At 38.2% G+C, this 26862-nt stretch overlaps 3 protein-coding genes across 9 annotated transcripts in view; all 3 read left to right on the top strand.

The window, feature by feature from the left end:
* The window catches only part of clstn3 (calsyntenin 3), a 38708-nt gene extending 35660 nt beyond the window's left edge, over positions 1–3048 (top strand). The window contains exon 18 of the mRNA XM_088013997.1: positions 43–3048. Coding sequence (XP_087870123.1) covers positions 43–195 — 153 coding nt within the window. The 3' untranslated portion in view covers positions 196–3048. The remainder of the gene's footprint in view (positions 1–42) is intronic.
* Positions 3049–4568: 1520 nt separating this feature from the next.
* Positions 4569–21385, top strand: pex5 (peroxisomal biogenesis factor 5). 3 transcript variants are annotated; one of them, XM_015003840.2, is made up of 17 exons: positions 4569–4804; positions 8177–8333; positions 8427–8465; positions 8561–8678; positions 9837–9974; positions 11428–11512; positions 11957–12047; positions 12282–12404; positions 14340–14453; positions 14780–14863; positions 16350–16469; positions 16547–16690; positions 17343–17413; positions 18516–18737; positions 18840–19005; positions 19099–19256; positions 20240–21385. In XM_015003840.2, the coding sequence occupies exons 2-17, from the start codon at positions 8220–8222 to the stop codon at positions 20484–20486; spliced, it is 2034 nt and encodes a 677-aa protein (XP_014859326.1). In that variant the 5' UTR covers positions 4569–4804; positions 8177–8219; the 3' UTR covers positions 20487–21385. The 3 variants fall into 3 exon arrangements, with proteins under 3 accessions (XP_014859326.1, XP_014859328.1, XP_014859327.1); XM_015003841.2 differs by lacking the exon at positions 14340–14453 and having other exon boundaries at positions 4570–4804; XM_015003842.2 differs by lacking the exons at positions 12282–12404; positions 14340–14453.
* A 710-nt stretch (positions 21386–22095) lies between these two features.
* cdca3 (cell division cycle associated 3) lies at positions 22096–26589 on the top strand. Of its 5 annotated transcripts, none has more exons than XR_001420393.2 (8): positions 22096–22204; positions 22516–22576; positions 22814–22964; positions 24312–24432; positions 24516–25328; positions 25409–25476; positions 25826–25906; positions 26227–26367. XR_001420393.2 is itself a non-coding variant. In XM_015003850.2 (7 exons), exons 3-7 carry the CDS (start codon positions 22833–22835, stop codon positions 26317–26319), a joined length of 1227 nt encoding a protein of 408 aa, XP_014859336.1. In that variant the 5' UTR covers positions 22096–22204; positions 22516–22572; positions 22814–22832; the 3' UTR covers positions 26320–26589. The 5 variants fall into 5 exon arrangements, 3 of the variants coding, with proteins under 3 accessions (XP_014859336.1, XP_014859334.1, XP_014859335.1); XR_001420392.2 differs by having other exon boundaries at positions 25823–25906; XM_015003850.2 differs by lacking the exon at positions 25826–25906 and having other exon boundaries at positions 22516–22572; positions 26227–26589.
* Positions 26590–26862: the final 273 nt, after the last annotated feature.

Raw genomic sequence — 26862 nt, 5'->3', positions numbered from 1 at the left:
TATTTTTTCGCTTATCCACTCCGCCCTCCTGTTTTCTCCCAGTCCTACGAATCCCGTATGGGCATTTCCGCCGACACGGAGGGCGATGGAGAGGAGGAGGAAGAGGAGGCAGCGGAGTCACCTGACGACGCAAGCGACGACCAGCGGATCATCATCAAGAAGGAGGGCAGAGACGGAAACGCCCGCCGCTACTGAGCCGCATCTCTCCATAAATCAGCTCCCCAGTCACACACTCCGACACTTTTAATATCAAACTGACGCCACTAGTATAAGGAATGTATGCTTACAAACACTTCGCACAACACAATCACCGTAATACTCTCGACGCTCAAACGCCATATGTGACCTATAGCCGACAACAGGCTGTTGTTCTCCACTTAAATGTTCAATGGCACAATGTGTACAGTTAATGTAATTTACCCGCCTAACAAACCCCCTCCACCAGAATCGTTTGTGGTGCACTCGTTCTAAAGCAGAAATCTGTGTCTGTATAGTGTAACGCTGGTTGAAAGGGACTGTTTAATCATCAAGAAAAATATTGATTGTATTCTATCCTCTGTTAATGAGAAGAATGAAGCAAAATGTCAGCTGGAACAAGGCTTTGAGTCGATCCTTAAGCAAAGACACAATCCTTGATCCCGACACATCTTTGAACCTCTTTGTTAGACTCAGAAAGTCTGTGCACAAGCTCCCCTCTCCCTCTCTGCGTCATCTCCTCTAACCACAGAGTGGAGGCAGTGAGATTAGACGCACTTAGCTATTCAAAGTAAACACCTCAATGTCCTTGCAGTTTTATTTCCATTTATGTAATAAAGTGGATCTGTAATGTGCACACACCCCTGTTAAAACACATTTTAAAACCTTTTCTGCTACCAAAGACATTTAAGCTGTAAAATTCAACCGAAAAACAAACAAGAAAAACACAATAATCTCACCTCATAACTCCGGTTCCCCTTATCTAGAAGCATCTTTTAATTTCAGTGCTTTCTGTGATGCTGAGAAATAAAATCCATCTTGATCTTCAGCTTTTCATCACACATGAAGATTTTGGATCAGACCTGACTGCCATTTGGAAGAGATTAAAAAAAATGATCAGTTTCTCTAGATGAAAACCCCACAGCATTATGCTGCCTCCACCTGAGGTGGGTGGAGTACTCAAAAACTGTACTCAAGTAGGAGTAGCATCGCTTCAACATATTTACTTCAGTAAAAGTAAAAAAGTAGCAAGAAGCTACTCAAGAGTAAAAAATTATTTGGTAAAAATGCTACTCAAGTACGCAGTATCATTTTTGGATTTAATATTGGTATTTTAAAGATCAAAATGAAAATAATTCATATGAATATGGTTACAAAATTACAAAATCAGGCACAAAACATAATTTCCAAATTTATTAAATTAAATATAAACTTTAACAAAAACTGCAGGTCTGTGTCTGGTTAAATTTTGAAAGAAAGTTTCAGTGAATTTACTCAGATTGGGTAGAGTATCCAAATATTTTACTCAAGTAAGAGTAAAGAAGAGTAAAAATACTCCTAAAATTTTTTTTTTCCAAAAAGTTACTCAAGTAAATGTAACGAGTTACTACCCAACTCTGGCCACCAATGAGCTGCTTTATAAAATACAAACTGTGGCTGTAACTAAGAGATAAAAACATCGTTCTATTTTTTTATTTATTTCTGGTTAATTAGATCCACTCAATTGCAATTGAGGATATGTGCATTAAAACCTGAAATTGAAGCAAAAAAGAAAAAAAAGACATGTTTGTTTCATGGTGTTGGGGTAAAACCATATTACTGCAGCCATGTTGAATTTACAGAATAAATGTCACATTAGAGGTGAAGAATAATTTTAATTATAGGAGGGGATGTTCACCTTTGAGATCCTCTGTAAGACTGGTTTACTTTGCAGTATTCTATATTGATCTGATAACCAACCACAGACCTCAACATCCAACACAAGCACTCCTGCTGCAATACTCCAAAATAAAAGCCCCTACGCGCAAAAATTGACGTCGTCAAAGTTTCAGGAGTCTTTGCAGCGCTGCAGCTTGTGCCACAAAATAAGAAAACAGCACCTTGACCTCTCTGACCTCCATATAAATGACTCTCATGTCACTGTTTCACTCGCTACACTGTACTGCAAACACACATATACACACACACACACAAGCACCATCCATGACCCCCACAACCCCTGCTGTTTCCAGAATGTCCGCTCAGCTTGGGCAGTTTTGATTGTATTGATTGTAATGAATTTTTCTGTACATACAACAATGACTATTGCGATATTATTGTTATTGCTGTGGTTCTTATCAATGCATCCACTCTTTCTCTTTTACTGCACATTTCTGAGAGGGAGCAGATTATGATTTATTTTTCCATTTAAGGAATCACCTTTCCAGAATCAGAAAATAGTATAATGATGATAGATATAATAAAGAGTAGTATTAGTGATAAGGATGATCATCTTTGGCTTGATGAGTGTATCCTGATTTGTGTGTAATATTGTTGTAATTTAAGAATTTGCATCACCAAAAAAAAAAACAACGGAGGGCACATTGTTGTGATATTTCAATATGTCTTGCTCATTTTCTTTCATCGGGGGATTTTATTTTTTGTCCACATTTAAAAATAAATTGTTTTTTTGTTTTATTTTGGTGTTGTTTTTCTGTTTCCTTCCCGCTCCATCTGTCATCTTTGGTTCAGTGAATGTACAACTGTGTGCTTCTCCTCACCTTCCCCTCCCTCCCAGCCTTTCTCCCCTCACCTCTCCCTCCGTGTCTCTTGCTGTCTGTCTGTGTAGCCTATTAATGTGCAGTGCTATAAGGCTCTCAGTGAAAAAATAAATAAAAGGCCTGTTGTTTTCGAGTGTCACGTTAAGAAGGAATAAAAATTGCATTGGTTAAAATCTTATATTATTACTATGTTACTATTTGAACATTACCTGTAATTAATGATACAATGCCGACATGGATTATGCTGAGTAATTGTTATTGAAAAGTGTCAGAAAACATTGCAAAATTCATAATAAAAACACTATATGACGTCTCCATGAGAAAGTTTTACTTTTTTATTTAAGGATTTTTATTTAAGGAGGGTCTAAAAATGTTTCAAAAGGCAACATTGAAGAAAATCCTGCTACTGCTCAGTCGTGTCTTTGTGCTGCCAATCATCCTTGTGAATGTGCTAATGGCGGAAAACGGTTCATCTGTCATCATCGGTGGCTATGCTAACTAGCCTTAGCTTTCAAGGCAAGCTGCTGACAGGAAAACACAGTAGTATCGTAAAAAAATGAGAAAGGAAGCTGGAGGGAGGATTAGCAGCTTGCACACATGGTGATTGACAACGCTAAGACTCTCCAGTTAGTGGGAGAAGGCAGAACAACTGTATTTTTTTCAGATTATCTGTCTCATACTGTCACAACTTGGTGACAGTTTCAACAAATATGTAAAAAAAAATATTGTTTATAAAAGTTGCTGCTGCAGCTTTAACGGGAATGAATAATTATGCAATATAAAGTGAATACTTAGTTAATTGAGCTCCAAATAATTCAGTAAAACAGTAATGTAACACTATACATCTGCTTTAGTCATACCTTCAAATAATTTCAAATAACCCATGACATGCAGACTGTTTGAATCCATTATGGTGCAATCCCAGATTCTAGATTTATCACAGCCTCGGCCTTTTTCATTTTTGGCACATCACGCTTCCTTACACTCAAAGGTAGATTTGCTATGGAAGATCCAGTCTTCCTGTGCATCTGGGATAACTTTACGCCCATGCAGACAACCTGTTAGTATTTTGACACTGAGTTGATATATAGCTTCCTTTTTGCATGTTCGTTTTACATTCCTTGGATTCAGTTTGTGCTGAAAAATAATGGTCTTGTAATATTTTCCCAAGCTTAACAGATCTCTGCAGCATTTTGTCTGAGGATCTGGAAGTGATGTACATTTAACAGCAGTTTGAAGCTTTGACCTATGCGCAAAAACATTTTCTTAAACTTTGTGAATATTTTATACAACAGAATAAAATAAAACAGCATACACTTTATTGATCTCTATTGAGGTAAATACATTAAAACCATAAGTGACCTAAAATAGTAATAATAAACATGACATGCAAAAAACCCATATAAAGATAGATTGATAGACAGATATAGTGTGTTTATTTTTAAATGTATTTATTTTAAGCGTCTTTGAGTCTCCTAAAGATAAATAGTATAAATATAGATTGAATATATTATTATTATTATGTAAAACTATCTATCTATCTATCTATCTATCTATCTATCTATCTATCTATCTATCTATCTATCTATCTATCTATCTATCTATCTATCTATCTATCTATCTATCTATCTATCTATCTATCTATCTATCTATCTATCTATCTATCTATCTATCTAAAACGTTTTCTTTGTGAGTTTCATGCTATCCAGTGACACTACATGTGTTTTTGTATCATGCTCGTTTCAGGACTTTGTTCCGTTCACCGCATATTTTACGTAAACTTACGTTCTTTTTACTGTCTGACACCATTCTGCGCAAACCGTTTGAAGAATACGCATCTACGCTGCGTCGCTAGTCTCTCTCCAGGCGCTCGGTCAATGGCTTTGCGGGTCATGGAGGAGGAAGGTAAATAAAGAAGGGGCGCCGAGAACACGCAGCAGCAGTCGTTGCCTGACGGTTGCTGGAGGATTTTCCTCTTTTATCGGCGTGTAAGCAAGAGACTGACAGGACGTGGAGAGATATCCCGGAGCGGAGCTACTCTCGTTGGGCTTCATCCGGAGCTGTCGGCGGTGAGATGAACAACACGCTACCCGTCTGCTCGCACTCCTCCTCGGGGTGAACACCTCAGGAATGATCGATTCTCTTGGCCCTCTGTAGCTAGCTTGTTAGCAAAAAGCAAGCGGCCTGTAATAGTTCATATCTTTTGTTGTTTTACTGTTGTGTTATTAGCTGAATGTTAGGTAAATAATGGGATAAACATGAGTATGAAATCTAATGTAGCTACAGTTAGCTTCAGGTAGCAACACTTTAACGTTCCTGAAAGCTGCCAGGTGTGCACAGTTCAACATTTTCTGGGTCTTTTACGTAGATTGCATGTAAAAGTAGGCTGTGTATAACAAAAACTGAGTGCTGTGTGTAAACAGGTGTCACAGTGGCCTATCTGTGATAATGTGAGCATTAATATCTTTGTCTAATCCTCTTACTTTGACCCTAATCATAATGCACCAGCTGTGTGAATCAGTTGGAGAACTGCATTCTACAATGAATTTTCTACCTACTGAGCAATGCCCTGTGGTGGTTTTAGTTGAGAGAAAAAAAATGCTTCACTTTTATGGAATAGACGGGGAATTAAATTACACTTCCACACATTTCATTATGGAAATTGTAGTTGAGTTGTGTCCCTAGAAAGGTTGGGGATTTGGAGTAGGTCAGGATGCGACACATTTCTGTCATCTGTTCAGCCATAAACTTATCTAAACTGCAACATGCTTTATATACAAATTCATTTCTTTATATACAAATTCATTTCCTACAAAGTGCTACCCTCTACAAAGTGGGTAGCACTACCCACTTGGACTGCAATTGTTGAATTGCAGTCCAAGTGGCCCTTGGACTGCAATTCAACAATGATACATATCTGACACATCCATCAGAGGGTTTTGACCTTTTATTTGTAATAAGGGTAAAATTACAACCAACATAATTTTCTTACAACACAAAATATTTTTCATTTTATAATAAATAGAACCATGTCTGTGCTCACACTTTTACTGAAAAAGCGACTTTACTGCATCTAACTCAGGTTTAATCTAATTTATCAAACTTGGTTAAATAAATAAGCATTTTGACAAAGTGACCCAAATCCCTTATACATTTTTTCGAGCCAATTTTCTTTTTTTCTTTTTTTTTTTTTTGTGGAAAACTAGATGCATTTGGTTTAATACAGCAAACATGCAAAATCCTGTTTACGTTTCGGCCTGTACGAAGTTTTGACTCTACGATTTTGGCCCATATGACAAAAGGTTACATTAACTGTTTGAGTTATAAAACTAGAAACGAACTGACCAGAATCTCACTGCTGATTTCTAATTTCGCTAAGAACTGTAATATCATAGAAATACTAAGAAAAAAATAAATAAATTATTCTTGCTATGAATGATCACTGATTACTTATTTTACCAGGGAGATGTGAAATCACACCATATATGAGAGAGCAGTTCCTATTTAAGACGAGATGATTACATAATTTAGCATCTTATATTAGCTCTTAGCTCTGTCAGTAAAAATGTAGCAACAAGTAAATTAATCGCATAATAAATTGGAAATAAAATGTCAATAATTTCAATTTGCATAATTTGTCATTTTTCTTTTTCTTTCTGTCAAAAACTGGATGACAAAAGTCAGTCTGGTTTCAACCTGTTTTATTTTGAAGGACAATTTTGATAACAGAAACTTAATAATTCATAATTAGTTATTTCTGTTGTTTATTTATTCTGGATATTTAAAATATCGTCCTGCGTTAAATGTTCATTAGAATTTAAATGAGAATGTGTCCTTGCATTATTATGCCATTACTTGAAAATTGTCTCAAAACAGCACTATCATTTATTGTAATGCCTTCAAACAGCAGCAGTTCGCTGTGCTTTGTGTGACCTTCTTGTTTTTCTGTCTTGTAACCCGAATGAACTGTTTCCATGGTAACAGAAAGTACATGTTGCTTTTAAATGTCGTCTTAAACCTCTTTTGCTTAGTTTAGTTTTATTTTATAACAGCTCGCTGACATTCACTCGGTAACAGCACAGAGTGGTTTGGTTATTTGTTTATTTAAGAATCCCATTTAGTTTCTATCATGGCAGAGACGATTCCTCCCAGGGTCCACACCACAAACTAGAGTCATACTTTTACAAAAGAGATAATAAAATACATTAAGACGTAAACAAAACCAAAGCACAACAGTCAAGTCAACCAACTCAACAATTTTAACATTTTGCAAACGTTACAAAAGGACATCAGGAAAGATTACAGTGGCATTAAAAGCTCAAAATGATGTGACAGTAGCTGAAGTATGCAGCCAGTCCCAGTGCCTGCCGGGCCTCGGTGTCCTCATTATTAATGGCTCACAGAAGGCCAGAGAATGTCGTGTAAAACAGCAGATGGGCTTTGAATTAGTTGATGTGACAAGAGCCTCCAGATTTGGCTTCGCCTGCTCTGTCCGCTGTGAAAAACATTACTTAACTTCTTCCTGAGAAACATTAATGATGAAAAAGTGCAAAAAGGATAGCTCATCCCTCAACAAGCTGCATTTCTCAACGCTGCTTTTTAATGGTGGCAGTGCAACCTGTCTTTAGAGATGCTTCATTCAGCGAGACGTAGATCAAAATTAGTTATATTAAGTAACATGCAAGAAAGCACATTTTTTTAAACATAACCAACAGCATCTACCTTGAGTTTGACTCTAATGCAACATAAAAAACAAGAGCCTAATTGCTATAATGCAAATGTTTTTCCATTTATTATTGCAGGGTTTCCCCCAGAAAACTTGCTAAGCCCGGTGCTTGGGGCGCTACGGCAGTCATCCAGCCGGCCGCCATGTTTTTGAGTTAAAAAATGTTTAAAGTTGACAGGAAATTTGAAAATATTACTTGATAGTTATGCATTTTTGGAAGAGTAGATTAATATCTAAACACCAACTATAAATTATTATAAAAGGCAATAATAATAAAAAAAAGATAAAATAACATTGCTAAACCTGGTGGGGGCACAAGTAAAGCCTGGTGGCCCGCCAGGCTTATAATACACTGAAGGAAATCCTGCATTCTGTAGGGTATGAATACTTTCCTACATGACATTCCTTTAATAAAATGTAAATAGAAACAGCTGGTGTTTGTTTTTTTTGTTGTTTTATATTTGATTCTCCTGTTATATTTTTTTCTATTGAGAGATTTCTATCTAATTTCTTATTAAAATCAATTGGTTGATTGATAATGTATTTAAATCTAAACCTGCCTGGGGTTTGAATAGTTTTGGGAAAATGCTGCAGATTAAATCTGTTGGGGCAAACATCAACCATGTGTCTGTAAATTAAACTTTATCAGCAGTAAAAACATTGATATTTTACCTCTTATGTGGTCCAGGTCAAATTATCCAAATTCTCTCCCTAGCTTTTAGGGGATCCGGCTAGTGTTGCCTCATCCTTGTGTTGCCATGGCGATGCGGGAGCTGGTGGAGGCAGAATGCGGGGGAGCCAATCCCCTCATGAAGTTGACCGGTCACATGACCAAGGAAGAAGGGGCATGGCGGCACCGCTCGACACCCACAGTGAGTTTTCTATGGTTTTGTCATTTGATCACAGCTTAATGTAAATCCACCACATTTGGTTTTTACTGTGAAACACATTTTCTGTTCTCTCAGATTGCCCCCACTCCTATTGAGATTGCAACAGAGGAAGAGGTCAGTGTTGATTTCTTCCCCCCCCCCCAATGGACAATTAATTCCACATTTTTCTGTTTATACATTCTTGACTTCTTGCCTGCTTTGTCCTTCAGCTTGTGAATGAGTTCCTGCAGGCTCCCCCTCGACCCCCACACACATTTGACATGGGTCAGCTCTTGGAGGAAATGCAGCAGATTGACCAGCAGAGCTACAGACAAGCTCCTCAGAGAGGTGCTAAATCACTTCAGGTTATTCCTCAGGCTGGACAATAAATCAATTCAAAGTGACGTCACATTTCCATGAACTTTGTAACTGACGGACATCTTGGCAGGCGGTTGCTATGGAGTTGCTATGACAACAGCTTAGAACAAGCTTTCGCCTCGTTCCTATCTAACTTGTAAACAATATAAGTACATTATAATTACTTGAATACTCTACCCATCTCTATGTAATACCAAGATAAATATCAGTGCCGAACTAGCAAAATTAGCTTAGCTAATGTAGCTTTTATCTGCAAGCTAAGACGGACATTTAGCTTACACATTACTACATGTTGCTATATGTACTTACTCTGCCAGTCACCAGAAACTTGTTATTCGCTCTAAGTGTTAGTACGTCATTTATGAATCTGCTTAAACACTGATTGTATTCGGTCATAGATTTAAAGCCCCTTCATGGTTTCACTAGCAGCTTGTTGACATCATCTTCCATATTTTTCTTCTCTAAATTTTCGTCTTGTTCAGGTCGATCCCGAAAACGGCGACATTGTTCATGTATCTTTCTCTCACACATTGATCAAGAGTGCCCATATATTTTCTTTTTGTTGGTCTCTAAGACATGGGTCCGCTATGCATTGAGCTGCGTTTGTCTACCAAGATGGTGTGGATCACCCCCAGTTCAGACTTGAGGGAACTTTGTATAGCAATATATATCGCGACAGAGATGTGATCAATATCAGTAGATAATATATCTGATAGAAAATTTAGTAATTTCACTGAACTCTGATCCAGAAACACACAGCATTCTGGAGGCGGAGGAACTGCTTTAGCAACTTCTTCGGTTACCTTGCAACAACCGTCTGGGTAACTTGTGCAGCAGCAGTTTAAAGTTTTGCTATCATGCCTCATAACAGCTTAAAAATAAAAAAAAACAATGGCGGTAAGTGAAAACTCTGGATAGAACAGGAGGTTATGCCTCCAGTTTGGCAATACTTCATATATTCAAAACAAAAAACCTAATCAATAATTATCAATATTGACTAATATTAAACATTTATATTGTGATTATTTTTCAGCCATATTGTCTAACCCTGGTTATTTCTATAGGTGTGGTGTGAAGTTAGTTCAAACCTCTTTGAGAAGTATAAGTGGTGGTTTTTCTCCCTCATAGCACCAGATGTGGCAGCGTTGGCCCTCTCAGGCGACTGGGCAGCAGAGTTCGTCTCCGGCTCGGACTCTGCTGCCACAAACGCTCTTGGTGAAGCAGCAGATGCCGATTGGACGAGAGAATTTATCGCTGAGGCTGCAGGTAATCTGAGTTTGTCTCACTCTGGGTTCTCAAGCAACGCTGGATGTGCGATTCAGCTTTCTGTGTTGTCTTCGGTTTGCCATATGTCTTCTGTTTTTAATTGGAGCGCAGTAATCAAATCAGGCAAACATTGACTTTCAAAACTTGGAAGGTTTTCACGTTCATCCAAATTGAAACCACAAACTTTTATTGGGTTTTATGGCATTGGTAGAAAGTGGAGAATAATAATAAAGTGAAAGGAAACTGATTCATGTTTCTTTACAAATAAAAATCAGAAAACAAGCAAGTGCTTGTATATTACACTCCTTCATTAAGTTATGTAACTTATTAAACTAAATAATTACCTTCATATGTGGCACAGTTAGTTTATGGAGTCCATCTGTGTGTAATTTAACCTGAATGAACAACATCATAAAGACCAAGGAACACATCAGACAGGACTGGGAGAAAGTTGTGGAGAAGTTTAAGGGATTGTTATTCTGTCAAGAGAAATAAATCAAGTTGGTGATTAACATCAGCCCAACAGTTTCTGCAGAAAACGGGGCGAGTTGTCAGTGATCGCATTGTGGTTTTTAACGTAAATTTACATAATTAATCCACATCTTTAACAGAAATAACTAATATATATTTTAGTACAGAAAATAAAATCACACATTAAGACATACCTAACAAATTCCAATTCAAAACTAGTTTATTAATCCCAAAGGGAAGTTCAATAGTAAGGGAGAAAATGAAGTTGGTGGTTAACATCAGTCCAGCAACTTTTGCCCCTTTACATTAAATAAAATACAATAAATAACCTTACACTAACCAGCAATGGCTCCCAACGAACAGTTAACAGTTGTAAACAGCTAAAAAGCACATATGTATAACAGTTAAACACAAATGCAAGACATGATAAAATTATACATGGAACCCTGGGCTTAAACAAAATTAAACTAGTCCAAAATATGTGTCAAAACACAGAGCTGATCCGACAGCTGTCAGTTACTGGTTGCTACGGTAACCACCAACTGTCAAGAGAGCAGCTTAACAGAGCTTATGGCAACAAAATGTCAGGAGAAAATAACGTTTTGACTCAACAGAATGAATGAGGGGAAAAAATTTAACCAATTTCGACAAACTCTAATACTGTCAAAATTAAACCCTGTTGCTTACAATTGAAATGTAACCAGATGTAAAATAAATACATAAAAATATGGTAACATACTAATTAAATTGTGCTTTCAAAATAAAAGCATCAAACCTCAAACCAGAATTTAATCATAGGTTATACAAATAAAACAAAGTAAACTTGATGAGCTCTAAAACAAAAAAACAAAAGGCGGTTAAAGACAAATAAGGAACTTAATTTGGGGGTATTTATAAATGCTTTTATACCACCTACGTGATGTATATGTGGTTCCGACTTGATGGCGTGTATTAACGGCATGTTTTCCTGTTTCTGCTGCAGATCCCGGGCGCTGGGCAGAGGAGTATCTGGAGCAGTCTGAGGAGAAGCTGTGGCTCGGAGACCTTGGGGACAAGGAGACTGAATGGTGAGAGCAGGCTCTGCTTTAAGTCTATTCAGACAATAAATGGCTTTTCTAAATGGAAAGCTGTGATAAACCAGAGGAGAAGAGGAGCACAGAAACACATTCAGAGCTAAACCTTGAAACATTGACGTGTTGTCAGGTGAATGTGTCAATTGAAATTTCATTCCTCTCACTTTTAGCCTACTGTTTTTTTCCTAAATATGTTCCCGTTTGACAAACATCTTGCAAAAGGCAATTAAACACGAATAAAAGCTGCAGTGGAGGATGTGAGCCTTGGCCTTCATTGGCCTCATTTATCAAGCAACAATGCAGTTATTTGTCTTCAGCCTGGGTTCAATTCGACCAGCTTTCATAACCGCAAGAAAATTAAACTCTTGCTTCTCACTGAACCTCCAGCCCAAGTTATGTTGGTGTCTTTACATATATATTTTCTTTTTTATCTGACAGGACGAAGGAGTATCAAGCTGGAGACGAGCTGAGGCAGACAGCCAATGAGCTTGTTTCTAAGGTCGATGACCCCAAGTTGCAAAATACAGAGGTGGGCCGCTTGTCTCTGCGCTCAATCTTTTAGATTGTCATTCTTTCTCCAACATCCGTCAACGTACTCTCTCTGTTTCGTTTGCATTTCGTTGTACCGATCTTTGTAACTGTGTCATAAGCATAATCAAGTTTTACTTTGCTTTGTTCAAGTCACTGTATTGGCAAAAACCTGACTCGTCAGAAATGGTAAACGCATCTTTTGTTTTATTTATTTTGTTTTGTTGTTGTGTAGTTCCTGCGATTCATTAGGCAGATTGGCGAGGGAAGTGTGACAGTGGAGAGCAGAACAGACAAACAGCTCACAGATAAAGTTCAGGCCGAGGAGGCTCAGAACTGGGCCTCCAACCTCAACCAGGTATGAGTCACTTCCCACTGAGGAGGGAATGGTTTTAAACTGGGAGCATATCAGGGGAGCAAATTGGTTCATTTTTGCACAGCGTAGGTTTGGGTCTTGTGACTCATCGGTGTAATATTTTCCACAAATCTAACCAAATAAAGCCACAAGTCTCCCTGTTACAAGAATCTCAAGGCTGCACAGCTTTGGAAATTAAATTTGTTTTGTAGATAGAGGAGCTCTATGCTTCATATCTTTGTTTTCTGTATGTGTGCAGCAAACCTCAGTTTGTTTCCCAGTTGACTCAATATTTCCTCTGTCCTTGATTTCACTGCATTTGTTGCTTCGTCTCAGAGGCTTAAAAAGGAGACGTTGGTTCTGGGTTTCTGCTAAATATCACGATAGTGTGGAATACCACTCATGCCAAGAAAACAAAATTATTAGCAAACCAGAAAGGGGGAAAATAAATACACAGTCCAACATTTTAGTTTTCTATAGCACAGCCCATAATTTGTAGGATGTCCTGGTTACTTTCTGAAACTTAATGCTTGCGTTCCCATAACTTTCAGGTTTCATTAGGGAACTTTAAACGGGACCCAATACGAAAAAATTCACATTTGGAAATGAGCGGATTTCAAAAACCTCTCCATACTTGAGTCGCATTCAGCGGGCACTGTGCCTTTACCTAGCAACCACAGCCGAGCCAGCCCGTTACTTAGCAACCCAAGTCCCAGCAGATTGGATCAACTGGTTTTACTGTTTTAGTCGAATGGCTGCTGGAAAAGATGAGTGTTTTGTCGTCCAGAAACCACTTGCTGTTACTTCCAAAACACAAAGTTTAAAAACTTTAACTGAATTTACTCTTTTTTTTTCTTTTTTTCTTACTTCCAGGTTGCTTTCTGGCGCTTTCTCCAAATTTACAGATTGTTTTCCAGAATTTTAGAGGTCACTTTCCAAAACCTACCTAGAAGTTACAAATATTTTTATTTTTATTTTCCTGGAATCTGACTTACTTTTCACTGATTACCAGAGAATTCAAGATAATTTAGATAACATGTAAAGCATGGGCTGTGTTATGTAGTGATACTTCATATAAAATAGACCATTTTAGAAATCCTACTTGGAATCTGATATTTAGTTTTAAAAAAGTTTTGATTTATCTTTCTACCAGCAAACATACTTACAGATCATCTACATAAATTTGAATTTTAGAATCACATTTTCTTCACGTAAAGCAAGGTGGGGTTTTTAGAGATGATTACCCAGGCATAAATTTGTTTTTATTTTATGCTTAGCAGCATATTTTTTGAAAAACTCTGCATGAATCATGAATAATCCTGCATTAAAAAAACTTGTAATTAATTAATTTATTCCCTGAAAGGCCTCTAGCAGTTCAAACTATAAATGTTTCTGCCTCATCATTTTCAACTCATAAAAAATAACCTATAACCCTTAATGAACCAACTTTGACAATTATGTGTTGACAAAAGTAGAGAACTTTAGGAAGAATTAAGGTTACTGGTCTTTAATTTCTTACTGGGCTCAATAAGAAAGTGCGTCTCAAACTCAGTGCAAACTTTAAATCATCTTTGTTTTTACCATCTTAGATCATATTAGTCATTATTCTCATTATTTGTACGTTAAAGCTACTTTCCGTTAATACTGAACTTCAAAATAATGGTTTATATGTCAGTCCTGCTGTTGCTTTGACTGTGTACCATTTTCCATGACATAACTTAAATACATTTTCCCCATTTCTTTAACCTTCCCTTAAAATCCTGGCATGCCATTCCTTCAATTAACAACTACCACTTGTTAATTAATTACCTATACTACTCAAACTTGATGCTTATTCCTCCCTCCCCTCCTCCCCAAAATATAAAAAACTGCCCACAAACTGCTTCCTGCCCCTCGAAACATGCCTCCGTTTGCCCCTGCCTCCCCTCGTTATCGTAGTTCCTGGTGGAGACGGGGGGAGGGAGTCTTCCCCTGGAACCTGCAGAGACGAATCAAAGGATTGACACAGTTAAAGCTAAACAAGCAGAGCAGTGGGCCAAAGTCGTCAGGCAGGTAGGACCTCTGTGGTCGTGGCAGCAGAAGGCTGGTTTTATAAAATAATGGTTATTTTTAATTTAAGGATGCATTCAGTAACCTTGCTGTTAAATGTCTGTTAGATATTAGTTTATTAGGAAGACGCAAAAGAACAACTAGAAATGATTTTTTTTTTGTGTGTGTCCATTTTGCTTTCATCTTTGCTTCCTTTACATTCACCTCCCGGCTCTTTTCTGTCCCATTTTTTTTAAATGTCGCCATCCTTCGTTCCTGTAACAGTTTTCTTAGCCACAGCACCTGCAGACTCGTGCCACCTATTGTCGTTGCTCTTCGTTGCTGTTCAGGTGTCGGAGGAGTCGGCTGAAGCCTGGGTGGACGAGTTCACCACGTCGGGACCGGATTTCCAACAAGCCAAAGCTGCAGTGGAGGTACGGGAAGAATGTGGAAGGGGAAAATCCAGATGGAAATCCAGTTGTTTAACTGGGAGGGAAGCTGCTGAAGACACCGTCTTCTGACAGGTTGAGGATTTAAACCAAGAAAAGATGAGGAAACCTTCCTCAAAGATTCATGATCTTTGTTTTTCTTTTTTAACCTGACAATTAAAATAAATGCATTTAAACCATCATTTCCATATCACAGGACATAATAATGATAAAGATCAAGTAATCGTTTAAATTTATTGAAAGGAAATTATTTAGGATTTGGTTTGGGGGTTTCATTTCCATCAACAATGAAGCTACGTCCACATTCTGGCCTTTAAAGGGTTAAAATCTCCAACATATTTTCTTATTAGTTTGAATATTTTAGTCTAAACTAGTTTTAGAAAATTAAAAATGGTCTTCAGGTTTTATTTTAGGCAGAAAATGTATTGATGCTTCAAAGTCATTGTTGCTGTCAGTGACATTCTCAAAGCCTAAAAATTTAAAAAAAGAAAAAAATCTTATCAATTTATTTTATGGAAAAAAATTTTTTTTTCCTTTAACATGATGCCTGCTGGTGGATTAAAACCAGCAAAAATAACATTTATATTTAAAATTAATATTTTTCAAAGGGGTAAAATATTTAATATGATTATTTTGAGCAAAGTTTATTTAAAATATTGAAATGTTTAAAATATTCTAGCTGTTTTGAGAAATTTTCAAAAGAAAGGAGGGTGGAAACTGTGGTTTCCATCTAGACTTCCTGTTATCTCCTGGGAGTCTTGGTTTCTCTCGTTTAGCCTCAGCAGCTGTTTCCTTTGACTACATAATGGCACAATTTGATATTTTGAAAATAAATTAGCTTAATGGAAACATGCCAATTTAAACATAAAAAACTTGTTCTTGATTAAAAAAAAAAGTTTTGATGTTGGATAATGTTTTTATTTTTTTATTGAAATTGGTTTAGTTCACAAAACTACAATGAAAACTTTTTTCACATAATCAACAATCCGATGTTACTACTGGCACAAACCATGAAGAAGACGATGACGGGAAGTGGATGAGGTTGACGGCGCGGCGTGTTTTTTTTAATGACCTGTCGCATAAATAAGCTGATGATTTTAATTGTTTCTTAGATAATGGGAAACACTACAATTGCAAAATTGTATTTTTTAGATGCTAGCATAATATTGACAAAGTTTTGCTCACATTTGTAATTGAAATGCAGATTCTGATCCACAGTCATTGTGACCTGATGCCTTTAGAAATGGTGTGTTCACTGATTAGAAAAAGATTGGACTTTTGAGTTTCAGACCCTGCAGTCACCAATCAGGGCTGATATTGGTTCATCTCTTCCAGATGCACGATTCTAAAATCTTTGACTTGTTTCAAAACTCATTGAATGCGCTGATCTTTTTCCTTTAAAAGTAAAAACTCAAACGTGTCTGATGTGAACTAACCAGGCAGTAACTGTGCGTGTTGCTGGTTTTGCCAGAGTGACGTTGATTTCTGGGAGAAGCTGCAGCAGGAGTGGGAGGAGATGGCAAAGAGAGATGCAGAAAGCCATCCCTGGTTGTCCGACTACGACCAGCTGCTCAGCTCCTCTTACGACAAGGTAACCAAGCTGCAGTGAGTCCCCTTCGTTTCTGTACCTGGACCATTTCTGAGTTTTCCTGGCTGTGTTTCTGACAGGGCTATCAGTTTGAGGAGGACAACCCCTGCTTGTCCCACCCAGACCCTTTCTCAGAAGGACTGAAGAGGATGGAGGCGGGCGACATCCCGGGAGCTGTGCGCTTCTTTGAAAGCGCCGTCCAGAAGGAACCAGACAACCAGCTGGTGAGACGGCAACAGCGGCCATTTTAAAGTCTTCAATCCACAAGAAAATTATTTAAAATATCTAATACAGCTTTTATCTTTTAATTCATTTTTACTCAAACGCAGATAAAGTCACTCACAATATTTTTGGTTGTATATTTTTTCAGTTTACAAAAAAAGGAATCTATGTGCCAAGAAAAGTGTACAATTTCATTTGATCATTTTCCCAGTTTTGTTACGTATTTGTCCCAAGATCTAAAAGATATAAATTTGTCTTTCTGATTTAGAAAAAGAGATTGCTTTGCTTTCGTTTAAATTTGGATGAAAAGGAAACTTCACTACTTTTGGTTTTTAACTTAAAGTGAAAGGAAGGAAAGATTTTTGTAAAAAGAATTTTCAGAAAAACAAACTTTAATTTAAATCATCTGTATTTCTATAAAATATTCCAACCTGAATATTTTAAAGTTTAATAACATTCTGAATGTTGTTAAACTTAAAGTAACTAAATATCCCAAAATCTGAAACCAACTTCCATGTTTTCAAAAATGTTCTCAGAAATATTTTGAAATCTGTTTCTGAAAAAAAAAAAAAATAAATGTTACATTAGAAAATTTGCGGCAGCACTGTATAAGCAAAGGAGGATAAATAAAAAAATGTATTCGTTTTATTGCAGGCTTGGCAATATCTGGGAACCTGCCAGGCAGAGAACGAGCAGGAATTTGCTGCCATCAGCGCCCTCCGCAGGTGAGACCTGGAAATTGCAGAATATATTTTAAAATTTAACCTTAACTACAAAATTATGATTCATAGTGGAAAACGATCAAAATTGACCAAGATGACTGTATTTAATTATGCTTTTTCTTTTAAGTTGACATTTTTGTCTGCTATACAGTTGTCCAATGAGATACATGCAACATGTATTTTCTTTTTTTTAAGTACTCTCTTGCTGTTTAGCCTTAATCTAAACTGTTAAATTTATATTAAGGCTAGGTGAAAAAATATATACTTGTAAAAATTATAAATAAAAAGTAATAGGGAATTAATGTTTCTATATTTAAAATATAAGAACATTTTAGAGCATAAGAATGTTTTTTTAATAAATAATACAGATGATGTGTTGGCATCACATTATGCTTAAAATGGACATGTTGGTTCAAGAACATGAAAAATTATTGTTTTAGAAGTTGTTGCAAAAAAGTTATGTGGAAGAGCAATAATGATCCTAAAAGACAACTTTTGTCTGAGATTTCACTCTGCTCAGTTCTGCCTGTTTTAGGGCGTCTTGTCGCTTTAAATCCAAATAAGCTGCAACTGGCCATGCCCCCAACTCAATGTTTACAAATGGCTGCAAACAGATACACAATTATACATCCCTACATGGTTGAAAAGCAGGAGAGACTTTTCAGCAGTAAAACCAGCTGATCAAATGTGTTAGAACTTTTCTTGGGTTGCTAAGTGATGGGTAAAGCTGTGCTGGGGTTGCTAGGTAACGGGCTGGGCTTGGTTGGGGTTACTAGGTGAGGGGCTGTGGCTGCTAATTTGAAATTTGAAACATTAACTTATTGCCAAAAGAAAACAGCTGGGTATTTTTTAAACAGTTGGGATGCTTTTAGAAGCAGGCGAGACTCATATTGAAGTACAGAAATATACAAAATGTAAAATTTGCATAAAAGGTCCCCTTCTTCAAGATACCTTTTTCTTGAAGCCAGTCTTATGTTGATCCACATTTGTGGAGAGAGGTCTTTATGAACAAGTCGGTAGCACGGGATTGACTGATGACCTGTGAGAGTTTCTGTTAGTTTTAATGTAACTTTCCTCCCTTTGTTTTGCTGCTTTTCCCCAACAGATGTATAGAGCTGAAAAAGGACAACCTGACTGCGCTGATGGCGCTGGCTGTTAGTTTCACTAACGAGTCACTGCACAGGCAGGCCTGTGAGACGTTGCGCGACTGGCTGAAGCACAATCCAAAATACCAGTCTGTGTGGGAGCAGTACGAGCGGGACCGTCAAAGAGACGGCGGCCAGGAAAGGGAAAAGGAGAAGGAGCGGTTCGGATCGTTGCTGCCAGAGTGAGTAATGAAGCTCGGCAGACGTTCAGCACTCATGTTACAGAAGTGACTCTTTTGTAACATGACTCTTTTCTTCTCTTTTCTTCTTGTTTTCCTGCACAGATCGTTGTTCACCGATGTCCAGAATCTGTTCCTACGTGCAGCCAACTCTGACCCTTCCCAGGTGGACCCCCAGCTGCAGTGCGGTCTGGGAGTTTTGTTCAACCTGAGCGGAGAGTACGACAAGGCGGTGGACTGCTTCAGTGCTGCCCTCTCCGTTACTCCACAGGTCAGAGGTCAACACTGGGATCCTAGCCACTGTATGTCTGTTTCTGAGCTTGCCGTAACTTCATCACTTCCTTTTATTTTGTGGCACAATCAGGATTATCTGTTGTGGAACAAGCTGGGCGCCACGCTGGCCAATGGGAGCCGCTCAGAAGAGGCAGTGGCCGCCTACAGGAGAGCTCTGGAACTGCAGCCAGGTTTTGTCCGCAGTCGCTACAACTTGGGAATCAGCTGCGTTAACTTAGGGGCACACAGGTGAGGAAATGTCTAATCAGAAAACAATATTATAAGGCACATTAATGTTTAGAACATTTTAAATTGGTGGATAAGAAGTTGGTTTCTAAGACAAAAAACTTGTCTGTCTTCAGTAGTCTTTGCAACTTAACCCCCTAAAGTTGATTTTTAGTTTATAGAAATAAGTACATAGACTTTATATGATGTTAAATAATTACAGTAAATGGTAAGTAATTGTAGTTATTACCCTACTCATTCAGGTTCTGTGTAGAATTTAAAACATAATTACTGTACAGTTTTTCTAATTGAAGATTAATAATTTTATTAATTTTAATAGGTTTCTTATGGAAGACTGATCTTGTAAAATAACAATGAAAAAAATAAACAAATACCTACTTATTTAACTATAAATAAATCAATTCACATAATTAAAAATGCAGAAACTTTGAACGATCAGCAATGGATGTTTGATACTTTCACTTCGCACTGTATCGAATATTCAGTAATTTCACCAAACTCTGATCCAGAACCGCACAGCATTCTGGGAGATGTAGGCAGAGGAAATGCTTTAGCCGCTCAACCTCTGAAGGCTAGCCAAGAAAGTTTCGGCGCATCAACTAACTCACTCACTCTTTGGTTACCTAGCAACTCACTCACTCTGTGGTTACCTAGCAACAACCTGTTGAGTAACTGGCACAGAAGCAGTTTCAGGTTTTGTCACCGTGCCTCTTAACTGCTTGAACGACGTGGAGTGAAAACTGGATAAAACAGGAAAGGGTCACTCCACCACTTTGGCAGGATTTCACATATTTAAAACAAAAAAACAAATCAATAATTGTCAATATTTACTTATGTGAAACCCTTATATTGTGATGCATTTTTCAGCCGTATTGTCCAGCACCAATTTGTAGTCAAACAGTAATATGCAAAATCCAAGAATTATGGTTCGTGTAGATTCTTATAAAGACTTTTCTTATATGTGCGTATAAATAATTTTCCCACAGAGAGGCTGTGGAGCACTTCCTGGAAGCGCTGTCTCTCCAGCGGCAGGCTGCAGGAGACGGAGCGAGAGCTGCGAGGGGACCCGGAGGCGCAGCAGCCACGTTGATGTCCGACAACATCTGGTCCACGCTACGGATGGCTCTCAGCATGATGGGAGAGAGCTCTTTGTACGCTGCGGCCGACCGCAGAGACTTGGACACGTTGCTGGCTCATTTCAGCCAGAGAGAAGTGGAGGGTGGAAGTGAATGAGGACTAGCCAAGCGAGGGTTCATCGAGTGTGAATGTGCTCAGAACGAAGGTCGATGTTTGGGGGAAATAAGAGCAGTTAATAGTCGGATATAAATGGCAGACGCGGACACTGTGACATCGGACATGCTAGATGTTCATGTGTGTTTTAAACGAGTACAATAATGCAGTATCAGTCTCCAGCTGGAGAAAAGCAACCAGCAGTTGTTCAGTCAAGCTGCTGCTGGGTTTCAGATATTTGCTAGTCCTCATATTGTTGTTCTAGCAAATGAGTTAAAAAGGTTCCCTTTTTATTTACTTGAAGTTTTGATGAATAAAGTAAACAACAAGCATGTTGATGATTTGTATCTTCTGTAGCGAGTAAAGTTAGGTTGGTTTGTGTTATGACACTCAGTACTCCCCCAGTCTTCATTACCTACAAGTACTTTTTAGGATTTAGGTGACTAAAGGTACAGTGCTGCTGTAATAATACAACAAGTTCTGCTTTTCACCCAGAAGTGCTCTGAAGACAGAAGGTCGATGCAGTTCAGTAGAAGAAACACAAGTCAAAAAGTGCTGCAGCTTTGTTTTTATATCATGTACGTTCTTAGTGACCATTGATCTGCCATGACAGTGAACTGGCAACCAGCAGGACTGTTATTGCTATGATCATGTGTGTGCGTCTGTTCATTGTGATTAACTGGGTAACATTTAAAACACGTCATGAGAATGATTGTTATGGCTCCCCTCTGTTTTGCTCTTTTTTGTAATGCTCTTAAACTAATTTTGCTTTATTGTAAAATACTCCCATATGCCATACTGTGTATTGTAACATAATTGATGCACTATGATTGTTTTCAGGCTACTTGAAGCCTGATTGCGATCTTTAATATAATATCCAGCAATAAAGCTTTGATTCCAAACGCGAGAGGGTTTTCTTCTGATGAGGATTTTAACAACTATGTTTGTAACTGTAGAGATGCTGGAAGAAGTCACAATACATAATGTACTTTTTTTGTAAATATTGACAAGAACATGCTGTGTAAATATACTTACAGACAGAAAATGATGCACCAAGTTAAGAATGGTTCAGCTTGGATGTACTGGGAGATTTACGGGATATTTAATTAGCCAAAAACTTTCACTACAGGTATCAAGAGGAAGCTTTTAGAGTTGAAATTGTCTGCTGATTTTCTCTCACTGTTAAACAGGAGAAAAAAGAGATTTTTTTTTATCTCTTTCTGAATTTGATTAAAATTTACTTACACTTTTTATAATCCATTAAAGTTAAATATTTTTGAATAACTAATGTTCACATAGAAATTCATCTTATTACTACGTTTTTAGTTATTTTAACTGACCTGTTTTGCAAAGTACACCGCGTGTTTTTCTTCTATATCTTTTCTTCCAAAACGAAATGAGTTCAAATAATGCAAATGGGTGTTTTTCTCAAAGATTTCAAACGAATATTTTATCTTTGGCGCAGGCTGTTTAGCTTAACGTTCAAAAACGTCGTTACGCATAGACCACGCCCATTTCAAACGTGGCTTGCTCTAAGCCAATCGGATCTGAGGCGGCAAAGCGGAAGCGTGCGCTTATTGGCTCGTTTAAAAGAACGAGGCACGCAACCCCGCCATTTAAATCTTTTAAAAACTCGTGTTTTCCTGCCTATCGGAAGGTGAAGTTGGAAGTGAAAGGATCTGAAGTTGTGTGGCGCAGCGATTGGCTTTGTCTCGTCTAAGGTAAAGAAACACTTTGTGAACTTAAACTTTACGCATTTTTCTTGGCTTTATTATTAAAACTGATGACTCTTTAGAAAATTGACATTTCATTGACTGAACTGCATTGTTTTTGTCTTACTTTCTAATCTTTAACACTTAATTGCTTAAATGTATCAGCGTTTTTTGTGTGTTTTTAATATCTATTACTATTGCATACGGGTTTTATGCAGGCTTGAACAGTTTGTAATCTCTCTCTTTGTGTATTTTGGGAAATAAACGCTGTCAATATACTACATAATTATTTCACTTATTATTGTTTTGCTTTTTTACAGATTTGCTGTTGCTTGCATTAGTCCTTACCACAGCTGTCTTTTGCCCAAGCAATAATTGCAAGTACGCTGCAGATATTTGCACTGAAATGTTAATTTTAGAACAGTGGCTGTATAGAATCCCCTGTAAACAAAAGAAACAGTAAATTAGCTTTAAAATTTTTTTTAATTGTTATATTAGATAGAAACGTGTTGACTTAAGGTCACTTTGCAGGGTTCATGTCGGTGCTTTCTTCATCATTCGCATATTTTTTGTGTTCTTTTTAACATTAAGCTTGCTTTTTGTCCACCTGTGATTCAGGTAACCTTTAATAGGCATTATGGGAACAAGTGAGAGCAAGATGGCTGCATCTGCAGATGCAAAACCACAACCAGCCATCAAGAAGACTCATGTGAGCCATCTGATAGATCCACGCTCTCCCTCTGCTGGGATTGATCGAACACCCATTCAGGTTGGTTCAAATACACACTTGAATACATTCTATTGAGACAGACCAACACAAAGCAGTACATCCATTTTTCAGTTTAAATACAGCTTCTCTTTGAAGGCCTCTGAGGTTGATTAGTGAATTATCTTAATATTGAACCTTAAAGCATTGTTCAGTCTGAGAAGATAATATGTTACATCTGCAAACCTACCAAGACATGGCTAAGCTAAATAACTGGGCATGCAGAACTTTTAATCGGAGAAGCAAACCAATGTCCTATGGTAACGCTACAAGGATCCATTGCTCAGGTTCAAGAATCAGTGATGTCTTCTGGTTGTGCACTCCATGAATCTGCCCTTTATAGAAGAGTGGAAAAAAGAAAACTATAAGAGGTCATGTTTGCTAAAAGACAACAAAATGCTTGAGACTGGGGGCTTTCAACAGGACAAAACCAAAGAAATGGTTTAGCTCACACTAACACTCCAGTCCCCGGAGTCTGTAGTTGTGCATGTGCCCCAACACACTTGAGTTGAATTAGCTCATTAGCATTTCTCTGTGAAAGGTAATTTGGTCACCTGATTCAGGTGAAGTGGCTGCATGATATTAGAACATTTTGCAACAACTATATTGCTAGAAATATTTGCCTCTTTTCTCTTTCCTCTCATCTCTTGTTCTCACTCTGTGACCTTCAGCATTTTAGGTATTTGCTGCTGTGAGACTCTGTCCACCTGCCTAAATATTACATTAGCATAAAAAATGAGAGATCATAACCCTCGGAATAGATTGGCCAATAATAACTGCTCTACAAACGGTCCTTTGTGATGTGAATATTGCTCACACTGATGTTGCAATTATGATCAATTATAATATTGCAGAGCCTTACCAGGGAGGAATCTTAAAGGACTGAAATGGTTTTTATATTAGAGGTGGGTGATATGGACTTAAAGTTTTATCATGATATTTTGTGGTACAATTGTGATAACAATAAGTGACGTTGAGAACTATTGGTAACTTTTTTAGGAAACAGAAATTATAACCCCACAGACACAAATACTACTCTTGAAAACATTCCCATTTGTAATTGCTTCATTAAAACAGTAACTATCAAATTTATTTTTGTATTTCTTTGAACAAACGGTGGACAAAGTGGTAAAATTATCAATTCTGAGTTTATATTTTTTATATTAACTGGAGTTTATTGTGACAACAAATCAAAGTTCTTAAGACTTTTATGATAAATGATAAAATGAATGCCTCCACTTGTAGTTTATATACATTACAACTTCTGGTTGTAAAGTAACTAAGTGTGGACAAGGTCAAGAGGTATGAATACTTTTGGTAAGCGCTGGCTAAGTTTACTTCACCTCTTAGGTTTGTGGAAAGGAGTCGACCTCTGCTGCAGCTGTGAAAAGTGAGTGTCCCTTGGCTGTAAACGATCCCCGCTCGCCTACCTTTGGTATCACCCGCACCCCTGTGAGGGAAATCATGAGAGGTAAATATTTTGTAAGCAACTTCCTGTTGGGTTTTACTCGGCCTCAGCGGTCTGACTTGAACTTCTGCTTTTTCTTCCCCCAGCGACTGTCGGATCCTTCACCCGCCGCCTGGGCATGCTCTTCCACAACGAGGCTGAAGGCAAAGTCCCTGAAGGTCCTCAGAAACGCCACAGTGATCCAGTTGATGAGGTCCATGAGGACGAGGAGCTGGCCTCCACAGAGCCGCTCCTCAGTCCACGCAGAGCAACTGACTTTGGCTCTGTAGTTGAACATGCAAACCTCTTGGCAGCTCCCGATCAAGCTTCTCAGGTGTTTGTCGGCAACTCGAGCCCCTTTGAGATTCTCTGGGATCCTCAGGTGGCAATGGAGATCGAAACGGAAGCGAATATTAGCCTGGAGGAGGCAGAAGAAGCAAGGGAGACCCCGTTGCACAAGAGGCTGAGCATGAGCCTGATAACATGCCATGAGGGGGCAACTTCTTCTCAGGTGTTTGCTGAGATTCACCATGAAAGTCGTGCTTTCTCAGAACCTAATGTGGAAAAGGACCAAGTTGTAGATGGCGTGGATCATGCGTACGCCCATTCCTCTGTTACAGTCCAGCCAAAGCAAGCAGAGAAAACCAAATCTCCTCTGCCTCCCTCAGAGCAACCAGAAGCCCCCAGTCCAGAGCAGGTACCTGTGTGCACAGGTATCCGCTGCCCCACCTTTGACATGAAGAGCCCCAGTCAGCTGGAGTTCAAGCCTCAGTGGTTGGGGAAAGGTTTTGGTGCCACTGGGCTGAGATCCAGAGGAGTTCAGGGGAACAAAGGAAGCTCCTCTCCTCTTGCTGTCCGTGTGGCAGTAAAGAACATCGGCAACGAAAATAAGGGGCAGTCTGGAAAACTGAAGCAAAAAGGTGTGTAAAGAGGAAGAATTGGTGTGAAGACTTTAGTCTCTTTTTATAGATTTGTAAGTTTTTGGGCATTTCTCCTCCAGGTACTGAGGGCCGCTCTCCCCTTCAGATCCTCAAGGAGACCAACTCTCCCCGAGACCAACGTTCTCAGGTACAAACAGGCAATTATTACACTAATGCCATCATCTCTTAAAGGGGACCCATTATTATGCTTCCTTGAACAGACATATGTTCACTTTTTTTTTTTTGCACAAAATTATATTTGGATGATATTTCCGTCTGGTCAGTTCTTCCTATTCTGAGCTCCTTTTAGAAAGGGCTTTTTATGGCCTCCTGTCACTTTAAATCCAAATGAGCTGCTGCTGGCCACGTCCCCCCAACTCAACATTTACATGCGCAAGTCAAAATGGCTGCAAGCAATGTGCAATTATAGAGCTGTTTTTTAACATTATACAAACAGAATGGTAAGTCAACAACAAAACACTTGTCTTTTCCAGCAGCCATTGTACAGCGGTAAAACCAGGTGACCAAATGCGCTGGAACTCAACTTGGGTTGCTAGGTAACAGGTGGGGGTTGCTAGGTGAGGGACAGTGCCTGCTGATTTGTGACGTTACATTTTGAACGGTGTTTTTAATGGCTTTTTCCTAAACACCAAAAAATATTAAACTTATTGACACAAAAAATGTCTGGGTGTTTTTTGTTTTGTTTGGAAGCACTTGGGAATTTTATTTTATTTTTTTTTTTAGAAGCAGTAGAGACCCAAATGGAAGTACAAAAATGTGAATTTTGTTTAATGTGAGCCCTCTAAGCCCATGTTGACTTATTGCAGAAGGATTTCTGATTATGTGTAATTCAATAAAACGAATCATTGCAGTGACTTTCTCTGTTTTCACTGTGCAGACGAAGCTGAAGGTGTCTAATCAGTCCAAGCAGAGACTTGGACAGATGGACCGCAGGGTCCTGGCAGTGTCTCTGGACAAGGAGAACCACTGAAGGAAGATACTCAGAATATGTCCCTCTATAAAAAATTTTTAAAATGTGCTTTTATGTGTATGTCTTCTGGTAGCGTATATTTGAAGTATGTAAATATTGTCTGTGACATGCTGCAGTTTTCTACTTTGCTTGGTCTTTTTTCCTTCGTTTTCTTGTCCTCTTATATGTGAGATTTTGTTCACTTTTGTTGGACCTTTTTAAAGCATTTGTGTAATTTAAATTTGTCAAATCTTTTTGTCTACAGAATAAAAGTTTAACACTAAAAGATCAGCTCATGTCTAGCTGCCTTTTCATTTTCTGGTACTTTTAGGAAAGTGCATCATGCTCCTCTGGTTTACCTGCATCTACTCTTACTGCCACACATGCAGAAGATCTGTAAAAAAAAAGAATCCTAAAAACTAATTGTAGCACAAGCTCACACCTGCTGTTAATTGTGAAACTTTTTTTGGCCAGTGGGAGGCCATTTGGTTCTCTAATATATTTCACAATGCTGAAGCATACAGAGTTGGCCAGTTCCTATTTTGATTTTCATCTCTCATCAGT

The sequence above is a fragment of the Poecilia mexicana genome, unplaced genomic scaffold (genome assembly GCF_051168715.1).
Source record: "Poecilia mexicana isolate PSO_F unplaced genomic scaffold, ASM5116871v1 scaffold_16, whole genome shotgun sequence".
Classification (NCBI taxonomy): Eukaryota; Metazoa; Chordata; class Actinopteri; order Cyprinodontiformes; family Poeciliidae; genus Poecilia; species Poecilia mexicana.
The sequence above is the reverse complement of the archived record's forward strand: the minus strand, read 5'-3'. Positions and strand labels throughout refer to the sequence as shown.